Source organism: Muntiacus reevesi, chromosome 1 (assembly GCF_963930625.1).
Source record: "Muntiacus reevesi chromosome 1, mMunRee1.1, whole genome shotgun sequence".
NCBI lineage: Eukaryota > Metazoa > Chordata > Mammalia > Artiodactyla > Cervidae > Muntiacus > Muntiacus reevesi.
The window spans coordinates 225603799-225615902 of NC_089249.1; the positions used below are offsets into that span (position 1 = coordinate 225603799).

General features: G+C 40.9%; 1 protein-coding gene across 2 annotated transcripts in view; it reads left to right on the forward strand.

Moving 5' to 3' along the window:
- SMAD5 (SMAD family member 5) overlaps positions 1-12104 on the forward strand; it is a 57518-nt gene that overhangs the window by 21699 nt on the left and 23715 nt on the right. For both annotated transcript variants that reach the window (XM_065918590.1, XM_065918591.1), the window contains exon 2: positions 4479-5050. In XM_065918590.1, the coding sequence (XP_065774662.1) occupies positions 4648-5050 (403 nt within the window). In that variant the 5' untranslated portion in view covers positions 4479-4647. The remainder of the gene's footprint in view (positions 1-4478; positions 5051-12104) is intronic.

Genomic DNA, 12104 nt, shown 5'->3' on the forward strand with positions numbered 1-12104 from the left:
ATCACTCAGAGGGAAATGAAGAGCTTTGCCAGGATGGCAGAAACCCTCAAGTTTCCTTCTAGTCAGTGCCCGCAGCCTTCCTTTTAAAGGGTAACCACCATCCTGAGTTCTCATAGTATGCATTAGTTTCACCTGTTTGTTTCTTTTTTTGTTTTGTACTGGCACTCAACTCCATTCTGTTCTATAGTAGATAATAGGTTATCAACTATTTGTATTTTAGCATTGGGGTTTTTGCAGAAACTAATACCTGTAGCCAACGATTTGTTATGTAAGTGAATATTGAAACACTCTGGTCAATAATGTTCGGGTAGCAAAAGAAGTATTAATACATCCCTGGTCTATAAGTTGTTAAAAGGTTAAAACAATACAGAAGCATATAGAACAAATCACGCAGGACCCCCTTTCTATTGCTTGTCTCCCATTTCATGCCTCTCCCTAGAGGTAACTGCAGTCAGTAATTTAGTGTGTAGCCTTTTAGTCCTTGTTCTGGGTTTATATACACAAATAACTTTCTCCCCTTTTTTTCTTGTTAGTAAATAATATGGTTAGTATTTAATAGTAATAGAGATGCTAGATTAGTAGTTAACATTTATTAAGCATGTTCTAGTGGTCTTCAAGCTCCTCTGCTTTTGTCTCCCTCTTCTTCAACGTAGCATTGCTTTGTACATGCTGTCTCTCATATACATGCACTACTGTAGATTGCCAGGAGAAATATCAGTAACCTCACATATGCAGATGACACCATCCTTATGGCATAACGTGAAGAGGGACTAAAGAGCCTCTTGATGAAGGTGAAAGAGGAGAGTGAAAAAGCTGGCTTAAAACTCAATATTCAAAAAACTAAGATCATGGTATTTGGTCCCATCAGTTCAGTTCAATTCAGTCACTCAGTTGTGTCCGACTCTTTGCAACCCCATGGACTGCAGCACGCCAGGCTTCCCTGTTCATCACCAACTCCCAGAGCTTGCTCAAACTTATATCTGTCGAGTTGGCGATGCCATCCAACCATCTCGTCCTCTGTCGTCCCCTTCTGTCATCCCTTTCTGATCCCATCACGTCATGGCAAATAGATGGGGAAACAATGGGAACAGTGACAGACTTTATTTTCCTGGGCTTCCAAATCACTGTGGATGGTGACTGCAGCCATGAAATTAAAAGACGCTTGCTCCTTGGAAGAAAAGCAATGACAAACCTAGACAGCATATTAAAAAGCAGAGACATTACTTGGCCTCCAAAGGTCTGTATAGTCAAAGCTATGGTTTTTCCAGTAGTCATATATGGATGTGAGACTTGGATCATAGAGAAGGCTGAGCCCCAAAGAATTGATGCTTGGTATTGGAGAAGACTCTTGAGAGTCCCTTGGACTGCAAGGCAGATCAAACCAGTCAATCCAAAGGAAATCAGTCCTGAGTATTCATTGGAAGGACTGATGCTGAAGCTGGGGCTCCAATACTTTGGCCACCTGATGCAAAGAGCCGACTCATTTGAAAAGACCCTGATGCTGGGAAAGATGGAAGGGAGGATGAGAAGGGGGCGGCAGAGGATGAGATGGTTGGATGGTATCACTGACTCAATGGACATGAGTTTGAGTAAACTCCAGGAGATGGTGAAGGACAGGGAAGCCTTGCGGCTGCAATCCATGAGGTCACAAAGAGTGGGATGTGACTGACTGAACAACAACACTCTGTCTAGCTTCTGTTATATTCTAGCATTAAGGAATTAAGATCTTAACCAGCCAGGCCTGTCTACTCTTTATCCTGGGAAATGCCCTATTCATACCTGCCCATGTATTTTTTTATGTCCCCCTTTCCTTTGAAATTTCCCTTCTCATCTCAGACAACCAAATCATGCCTTTACTTTCTGACCCAGATGGCTTTTATCCTGTATCCTTAATGCTGCTGCAACTGAAGTAAGCTTTTTTATACAGCTTGTTTAATTCGTAACACTTTACACTCTGTGACCTGTTCCTGAAACCTGCTTTGTTTTCTTGTTATATTTCCCTGGTTCAATGTAGGCAGTTTTGTTTTCCTGATGAAAATTATCCTATGAAGGGTTGGGAAAGACATACTGTCTAGGCTTGGGCATATCCATTCATGCATAAGGAGTATACCTTCACTTCCCTGGGGCATCCTTCCTCATATGGTTCTGGCACTCGGTCTTTATAGCCGCTGCTGAGCATGTCTCTCACTTCCCAGTGACACCAAATTACTTGGTGGGATTTGAATTTAGTGAAATGAGGTATAAGTTTTTCTCTGCACTCTGTGTGGTCTGGCCTTGCAAGTAGGGAGAAGTCAACCTAATTGAAGATTGTGTAGTTCCTAGTGACAGGTGCCAAGAGGTTATGATACACATTTCTTGGGTGTGGTGTACAGTGAATAAATGCTTGCAGCTCTTGGCCCTTTTCTGATCACTGGAGCACTTTTTAATTAATATTTTTATTTCTAGAGGAAGAACTGTAGTTTTCTGTAGCTCTACAACCATTTTCTTCTAAAGAGGACTCAGTGCTCCTCTTTTTTCCTTTTCTGGATCAGCACTTAGAACTGTGCCTGGCACTTAATAGGCTCCTAGTAGGCACATATTGAAAGAATAAATCAGTTGGTTCTTAACATGAAACTATTTGATACTATTTTTTTTTTAAGTACCATTATAACTATTCATAGTACATGGCACGTAGCAAGCAATCAGTTCTCATTTGTTGAATTTAACTCTGTTTTATTTTGTTTACTCAGACTGTAAGTATCTGCCTGCAATGTGGGAGACTTGGGTTTGATCCCCAGCTTGGGAAGATCCCCTGGAGAAGGAAATGGCCACCCACTCCAGTATTCTTGCCTGGGAAATCCCATGGACAGAGGAGCCTGGTGGGCTATAGTTCATGGGGTTGCGAAGAGTTGGACATGACTGAGCAACTAACACTTTGACTTTATTGGACTGACTTATTGTATTTTTTGGCTGTGCTGGGTCTTGGTTGCTGCGTGGGCTTTTCTCTAGTTGTGGTGCATGGGCCTCTCACCGCCGTGGCTTCTCTTGTTGTGGAGCACAAGGCTCTAGGACACGCAGGCTCAGTAGCGGGAACTCCCGGGCTCTAGAGCACAGGCTCGGTAGTTGCGTTGCACAGACTTAGTTGCTTTGTGGCATGTGGGATCTTCCCGAATTAGGGAACAAAACCTGTGTCTCCTGCATTGGCAGGCAGATTCTTTACCTGTTAGCCACCAGGGAAGCCCTACTGGGGTTTTAACTGAGCATGTATATTCTTTTCTGGGAAGATCACCCCAATCCAGAATAAGCTTGATGCTAGAATGTTCTGTTATTTGTCCAAGACAGAGTTGCAGCATTATTTATCAATTTTAGGTATAAGAAAGGAAGCATCTTTTGTTACTGACATCCTTTTTCCAAGCATTACTCCTGCTGTTTCACTAGTAACTAATTGTGTGTGTGGTTGACTGTAGTAACCACAGGAGATTGTACCCACTCTTATCAGTAGAGTGCCACTACATATCACTGCTTCAGGGTATACGATGGCGTTCTGCCTGGAGCAGTTTCAGTAACTTAACATACTTAAAATATCGGAGAAGGCAATAGGAATTATGAAATGATAAACTATTTTGGGGGGATTAAACTTTGGGTTTATTCTTTTTAAATCTAACTTTCTTCATTTTAAAAGTAGATACTTCCCATTTTTCTGCCAGTTGAGTGTGTTATGATTTATTTGAGGGCTTGGTATGTCTTATGACAACTTCTAATAAAATTTGCATCGAATAATGTGACTTGAGTAGTACTGTGACTTTTGTGCAAACCTTACAAGTCTGTGAAACATTTTAAGGAAAGTAATGATCCTAGGGAAGTGCTAGGTTTCTCTTAAGACCTTTGTTCAAATCAGGATACTATTATGTTCAAAATTGACACAGCATATAACATGGATTTCAGTGAAAAAAGCTACCATCTTGGGGGCTGCTGATGGAAGGAAATAAAGGTCTAGGGCTGTTTTTTGTGGGGTGATAATGTGAGTTGACTCATTGGAAAAGACCCTGATGCTGGGAGGGATTGGGGGCAGGAGAAGAAGGGGATGATAGAGGATGAGATGGCTAGATGGCATCACCGACTCGATGAACATGAGTTTGAGTAAACTACAGGAGTTGGTGATGGACAGGGAGGCCTGGCATGCTGCAGTTCATGGGGTCGCAAAAGGTCGGACACGACTGAGCGACTGAATTGCATGTGTAGAAAGTAGAGCACCCTACTTTGGTTTTGGTTATCATTTGACATTGCCAATGAGATTCATATTGTGAAGAAGAAAGTGAGTGGTCACAGGACTTTAGAGAAAATTTTTCTATCTAGACTTAGGTTTTTTGTTTTACTTGGTAAGGCTTTTCTGCTCTTATTTGAAAGTAACATACTTTTCAAATTATATTGATTTAAATGTATGTAAATTGTATTTATTTAAACTAGGGATCTTATCCTTTTCACCTTTTCTCTTTCAGGGCTTGAACCAATGAAAGAAACTTATGGCACTTATGAAGATAAATGTCACTCCTTCCTTTTAAATTGCAACTTTTGCTTAGGGCCTGTATATGACTTTTCACCTGTGATCTGTATGTTCAGTAGACACTGACTTTGAATTGCAGAAAGGTTTCTGAAGATTTAAATCAAATGACGTCAATGGCCAGCTTGTTTTCTTTTACTAGTCCAGCAGTAAAACGATTGTTGGGCTGGAAGCAAGGTGATGAAGAGGAGAAATGGGCAGAAAAGGCAGTCGATGCTTTGGTGAAAAAACTAAAAAAGAAAAAAGGTGCCATGGAGGAACTGGAGAAAGCCTTGAGCAGTCCAGGACAGCCAAGCAAATGTGTCACTATCCCCAGATCTTTAGATGGACGCCTGCAGGTTTCTCACAGAAAAGGCTTACCCCATGTTATATACTGTCGTGTTTGGCGCTGGCCTGATCTGCAGAGTCATCATGAGCTAAAGCCATTGGATATTTGTGAATTTCCTTTTGGATCTAAGCAAAAAGAAGTTTGTATCAACCCATACCACTATAAGAGAGTGGAGAGTCCAGGTAGGTTTTAATTCCCCTGGGAAGAATTATAAAAACTTCTGCCTTCCTGATTTTCTTTTGATTGAATTTAGTAATTAATAGGTTATTTTAACTTTATGCTTCCTTCTTAAAGATTTTAATCTTGGAATACTGGACTTTGTATTTAGCTTAATATACAGGTGATATAGCTCCCAAGTGGCTTATTCAAATTCACTGTCCTCTGTAAGCAGCCAGTCGTATGTTCTCTGCCATTCCTCTATTTTATTTAAAGTCTAAGTTCCATATGTGTACTGCATCCCACTCCTTTTTGTTTATTCAAGAACTTTGCTTCCACAGTTATTACCCGCTTCCCAGCATTTTATTTTCCTTCTCTGCTAGACTTTTTCTGAAAGCATCAAGCATGCTGTTATACTGCCCAACCTCAAATAAAAGTTAAGAATTTCTGTCCTGACCTCAGCCATGTGACCCCACCTCCAACCTACTTTGTATAGGAGTCTCCATCTATATTATCTCTATATTACTGTTCTTCCTGTTCTTTGTTGACACCCACTCTTGTTAGTCTTTCTTTCCTACCTTTTGGCTTGTCAAATTCACCGATGACTGCCTTCTTACAGATAGAGGGATCAGTCATTCTTGGTCCTCGTCTTATTTGCACTGTCAGCATTATTTGATACAGTTGCTCTCCTTTCCTCCCAGTCAAACTTTATCATATTGACTTCTGAAGCACAGCACTCTTATAATTCTCCTACCTCACTACCTGTTTTTGTTTAGTCTCTTTGTTGGCTATTTTCCTGTTTTCACAGGACTTAGTCCCTTGACTTTTTCTCCATCTATACTTTTCCTGTAGGTGCTCTTATGTTATCACATGTCTTAAAACCATCTCTAAATTCATGCTCACATTTTGAACTCCAGAGTCAGCGTCTCCTGACTCTATCCAGTTGCCTACATAACATCTCCACCTGAATGTCTAATAAACATACAAGGTTTAATGTCAGAATAGGACCGTGGATTTGTTTTTTCCCCCCAAGTCATTTCTTCCTCCAGTTTTCCCTGTTGTAGTCAATGGCAGTAGCATTCACATAACTGCTCCCTAGAAGTCATCTTTTATTTCTCTCTGAAGTTCTGTGCTTAAGCCATGAGGAAATGCTGTTTGCTATACCTTCAAAATGTACTTTGATCATATCATCTCTCACCATCTCTAACACCACTACTCTAGTACAGACCATCATCATCTTTTACCTTAAGTAGTCTCCTAATTGGTCTCTCTGCCTCTTCTCTTTCCCTCAGCCCATTCTGTTTTCTGTTACAGCAGCCAGAGTGAGTGTTAGGAAGTATATATATCAAATCATGTCAGTCCCTACCCAGAACACTTAAAGGCTTTCTGCCACACTTAGAACAGATTTCTACAAGGATCTACATGACCTGTCCTCAAGCTTCCTCTGTACCCTGGACTTGCCATACTCCTGCATCCAGGCTTTTTTCTCATGCTCTCTCCTCTACTTAGAGTACTCTCCCCCCAGCATCTTTTCGTGTCACATTTTCTCATTTCATTCTGTCCTTGCTTAAATGCCTTGTCACTACTTGACTGTTAGGTATTCATTTTGTTTATTGACTGATGTGAGAAGGACCTTCCTCTGTCTCATTCTGTACTGCATTCCCAGTGCCTAGAATAGTTTTATAACCTGGAACTTAGGAGTGAGTGCTCAGTAAATTTTTTTTTTTTCTTTTGTATTGAATCAATTATATAAGCTGAGATACTAGTTGGGTGCATTACTTACCTATTGCTATATAACAAAGTGTCACAAGCTAAGGGGCTAACACACGTTAATTATCTCACAGTTTCTGTCAATCAGGAGTCCAGGCATGGCTTTAGTTGGATCCTTTGCAAGGCTGTAAACTAGGTATTGGTCAGGCTTGGGTCTACATTGGAGGCTCAACTGAGAAAGGTTCTGCTTCCCAGCTCATGTGATTATTATCAGGATTTGGTTCCTTTCAGGCTGTTGGAGTTCTGGCTGGTTGTTGACTTCTTCATTTGCTTACCATGTGACCATCTCTGTAGGTAGCTCACATTCATGGCTGCTTATTTCTTCAAACCCAGGAAGAAAGGATTTTCTTGCTAGAAGAGGCATTGTGTTCTGGTGGAATGTTAGTATATACATTCTGTTACTTTTGCCATATTCTGTTGCTTAGGAGCAAGTCACAGATAATATACTCAGATGGAAGGGATTACACAGGGTAAACACCCAGAGGCAGGAATCATGACAGCCACTTTAGTCTGCTGGCTACACTAGATTTCACCTGAAGATAGTATGTGCTGATATGGTTAAAAACAGACAAACAAACAAACAAAAAAAACTGTAGCAATAACATTAGATGTGGAAACTAGCAAAAAAGAAAAAAAATAGGAGTAATGGTAAAGTACTGTCAGGAAAAGTTTATTTTAAGGGCTTTAGAACTGCCAGTTGGTATTTGAGGTGATTCTTAATTTCTTATTGAATCCAAGGAGAGCTGTAGCCAGAGGAATTGATGAGGAAAGGAAAATATGAGGATTTAAAAGAGAAGTATAGTCTGAAAATCCCAGGCTTGGTATTTGCTAGAAGTTGTTGGCAAGAAAGAGAATTTAGTATATTCCCTCATAACCAGGGTGTGTCTGATAGTCAATAGAAATGTCTTTTGTTATCTGTTTTCCTCAGCTGTGATTCATTCTGTAGAAAGGATTGGGGCTTAGGCCTGGTATACTTAAGCAAGTTAAACAGCTGTGACACGGGATGGATTACTTTATAGTACCAGTATTGATAAAGTCATAATAATTAACATCATTGAGCACGTAAGGACTGGATACCCTTCATGAATCCCTGCTTTGTCAGGGCTGAGGGGCTTGCATAACCAGTGAAGCTGTGAACCGTGCTGTGCAGGGCCACCCAGAACATGAAGAGTTCTAGCAAACATGGTCCACTGGAGGAGGGAGAGCAGCCCACGCCAGTATTCTTGCTGTGAGAACTCCATGAACAGTAGGAAAATGCAAAAAGATATGACACACAAAGATGAGCCCCTTCGTCAGAAGGTGTCTAGTATGCTACTAGGAAAGTGTTAGTGTTAGTTGCTCAGTTGTGTCCAGCTCCTTGCGACCCCGTGGATTGTAGCCCATCAGGCTCCCCCGTCCTTGGAATTCTCCAGGCAAGAGTACTGGAGTGGGTAGCTATTCCCTTCTCCAGGGGATCTTCCCAACTCAATGATCAAACCCCGGTCTCCTGCATTGCAGGCAGATTCTTTACCATCTAAGCCACCAGGGAAGCAAAATGCTGCTGGGGAAGTAGTGGTAGTGATTTAGTCACTAAATTGTGTCCAACTCTTGTAATCCCTTGGACTTTAGCTTGTCAGGCTCCTCTGTCCATGGGATTTCCCAGGCAAGAATACTGGAATAGGTTGTCATTTCCTTCTCCAGGGGATCTTCCTGACCCATGGGTCAAACCCATGTCTCCTGCTTGGCAGGCGGATTCTTTACCACTGAGCCACCAGAGTCACAGAGAGCAATTACTAATAGCTCCAGAAAGAAGGAAGCAGCTGGGCCAAAGTGGAAACAGTGCTCAGTTGTGGATGTATCTGGTGGTGAAAGTAAAGTCTGATGCTGCAGAGAATAGTATTCCATAGGAACCTGGAATGTTAGATCCATAAATCAACATAAATTGGACGTGGTCAAGCAGGAGATGGCAAGAGTGAACATCATCTTAGGAATCAGTGAACTAAAATGGATGGGAAGGGGAAAATTTAATTCAGATGACCATATATCTACTACTGTGGGCAAGAATCCCTTAGAAGAAATGGAGTAGCCCTCACAGGTCTCAAAAGAGTCCGATATGCAGTATTTGGGTGCAACCTCAAAAATGATAGCATGACCTTGATTCGTTTCCAAGGCAAACCGTTCAACATCACAGTAATCCAAGTCTGTGCCCTAACCACTGATGCTGAAGAAGCTGAAGTTGAATGGTGCGATGAAGACCTACAGCACTTTCTAGAACTAACCAAAAAAGATGTCCTTTTTATCACAGGGGATTGGAATGCAAAAGTAGGAAGTCAAGAGATACCTGAAATAACAGGCAAGTTTGGCCTTGGAGTACAAAATGAAGCAGGGCAAAGGCTAACAGTTTTGTCGAGAAAACATGCTGGTCATAGCGAACACCCTTTTCCAGCAACCCAAGATACGACTCTACACATGGACATCACCAAATGGTCAATACTGAAATCATATTGATTATATTTTTGCAGTTGAAGATGAAGAAACTCTATACAGTTAGCTAAAATAAGGCCTGGAACTGATTGTGGCTCAGATCATGAACTTCTTATTGAAAAATTTAGGCTTAAATTGAAGAAAATAAAGAAAACCAGTAGGCTATTCAGGTATGACCCAGATCAGATCCCTCATAATTATTCAGTGAAAGTGATGAATAGATGTAAGGGATTAGATCTGATAGAGTGCCTGTAGAACTATGAATGGAAGTTTGTAACATTGTACAGGAGGCAGTGACCAAAACCATTCCAAAGAAAAACTGCAGAAGGCAAAGTGGTTTTCTGAGGAGGCTTTACAAATAACTGAGTAAAGAAGAAAAGCGAAAGGCAAGGGAGAAAGGGAAAGATGTACCCAGCTGAATGCAGAGTTCCAGAGAATAGCAAAGAGAGATAGAAGGCCTTCTTAAATGAACAATGCCAAGGAATAGAGGAAGACAGTAGAATGGGAAAGACTAGAGATCTCTTCAGAAAAATTGGAGCTATCAAGGAAAGATCTTGTGCAAGGATGTGCATGATAAGGACAGAATCGGTAAGGACCTAACAGAAGCAGAAGAGATTAAGAAGAGGTGGTAAAAATACATGAAGAACTATACAAAAAAGGTCTTAATGACCTGGATAGCCACAGTGGTGAGGTCACTCACCTAGAGCCAGACATCCTGGAGTATGAAGCTGAGTGGGCGTTAAGAACTGTGAACTGTGAACAGAACTATTGGAGGTGGTGGAGTTCCAGCTGAGCTGTTTAAAATCTTGAAAGATGATGCTGGTGACGTGCTGCACCCAGTGTATCAGCCATTTGAAAAACTCGGCAGTGGGACCAGGACTGGAGAAGGTCAGTTTTCATTCCAGTCCCAAAGACAACGCCAAAGAATGTTCCAACTACTAGACTGTTTGCTCATTTCACATGCTAGTAAGGTTATGCTCAAAATCCATCAAGTTAGGCTTCAGTAGTATGTGAACGGAGAACTTCCAGATGTACAAGCTGGGTTTCAAAGCGGCAGAGGAACCAGAGATCAAATTGCCAACATTCGTTGAATCGTCGAGAAAGCAAGGGAATTCCAAAAAAACATCTACTTCGGCTTCATTGATTATGCTAAAGCCTTTGACTCTGTGGATCAGAACAAACTGGAAAATTTTAAAGAGATGGGAGTACCAGACCACCTTACCTATCTCCTTAAAAACCTATATTCAGGTCAAGAACAGTTAGAACCAGACATACAACAATGAACTGGTTCCAAATTTGGAAAGGAGTATGACAAGGCTGTATATTATCACCCTGCTTATTTAACTTCTCTGCAGAGTACATCATGTGAAATGCCAGCTGGATGAATCACAAGCTAGAATCAAGATTGCTGGGAGAAATATCAACACTTCAGATATATGGATAATACCATTCTAGTGGCAGAAAGCAAAGAGGAACTAATGAGCCTATTGATGAGAGTGAAAGAGGAGAGTAAAAAGCTGGCTTAAAACTCAACATTAAAAAAAAAAAATATATATATATATATATATATATAAGATCATGGCATCTGGTCCTATCACTTCATGGCCAGTAGAAGGGGAAAAAATGGAAACAGTGACAAATTTTATTTTCTTGGGTTCCATAATCACCACAGATGGTGACTGCAGCCATGAAATTAAAAGATGCTTGCTCCTTGGGAGGAAAGCTATGACCAACCTAGACAGCATATTAAAAAGCAGAAACATCACTTTGCCTACAAAGGTCCATATAATCAAAACTATGGTTTTTCCAGTAGTTGTGTATGGATGTGAGAGTTGGACCATAAAGAAGGCTGAGTGCCAAAGAGTTGATGTTTTGGAACTGTGGTGCTGGAGAAGACTCTTGAGAGTCCTTTGGACTGCAAGGAGATCAAACCAGTCAATCCTAAAGGAAATCAACCCTGAACATTCATTGAAAGAACTGAAGCTGAAGCTCCAATACTTCGGCCCCTTGCTGAAAAGAGCTGACTCATTTGAAAAGACCCTGATGCTGGGAAAGATTGAAGGCAAAAGAAGAGGGTAGCAGAAGATGAGAGGGTTAGATAGCATCATCAGCTCAATGGACTTGAATTTGAGCAAACTCTGGGAGATATAGTGGAGGGCAGAGGAGCCTGATGTACTGAGGTCCACAGTGTCGCAGAACTTCAGAGAGGACTTAGCGACTGAACAATGGCAAGGACGAAACACTTTCCTAATCCTATGAGGTTATTCCTTCATGGGTTTGAAAATGGTATGAACATTTTATGATACTCTTAAGTTTACCCGTAAGTTACAGATAAGGAAACAAAAAGTTAATAGAAAAGTAACTTATAAAAGGGGCTTCCCTGATGGCCCGGTGGTAAAGAATCTGCCTGCCAATTCAGGAAACATAGGTTCAATCCCTGGGTTGGGAAGATCCCCTGGAGAGGGAAAGGGCAACCCACTTCAGTATTTTTGTCTAGGAAATTCTATGAACAGAGGAACCTGACAGGCTGTATAGTCCATGGGGTCGCAGAAAGAGTCAGACACAATGTGGTAACTAAAAAACAACAACTTATAAAAGATCACATAGTTAATATGTAGTGGAGCAAGAAAATATTGCAAAATTGGAAAAAAAGAGTAGAAAATAGTTGAAAAGTGATAAAAGAAAAATAGAGAGCCAGCCTCAGTGATTCAACACTTAATAGTGTTATCCAATGGTTAAGATTACTTTCTTGAACCAGATTCTCTGGATTTGGATACTAACTTCACTAGTACTATCAAAATGACCATAGGCAAATTAATTAACCTGTCTGTGAATTTGTTTCCTCAT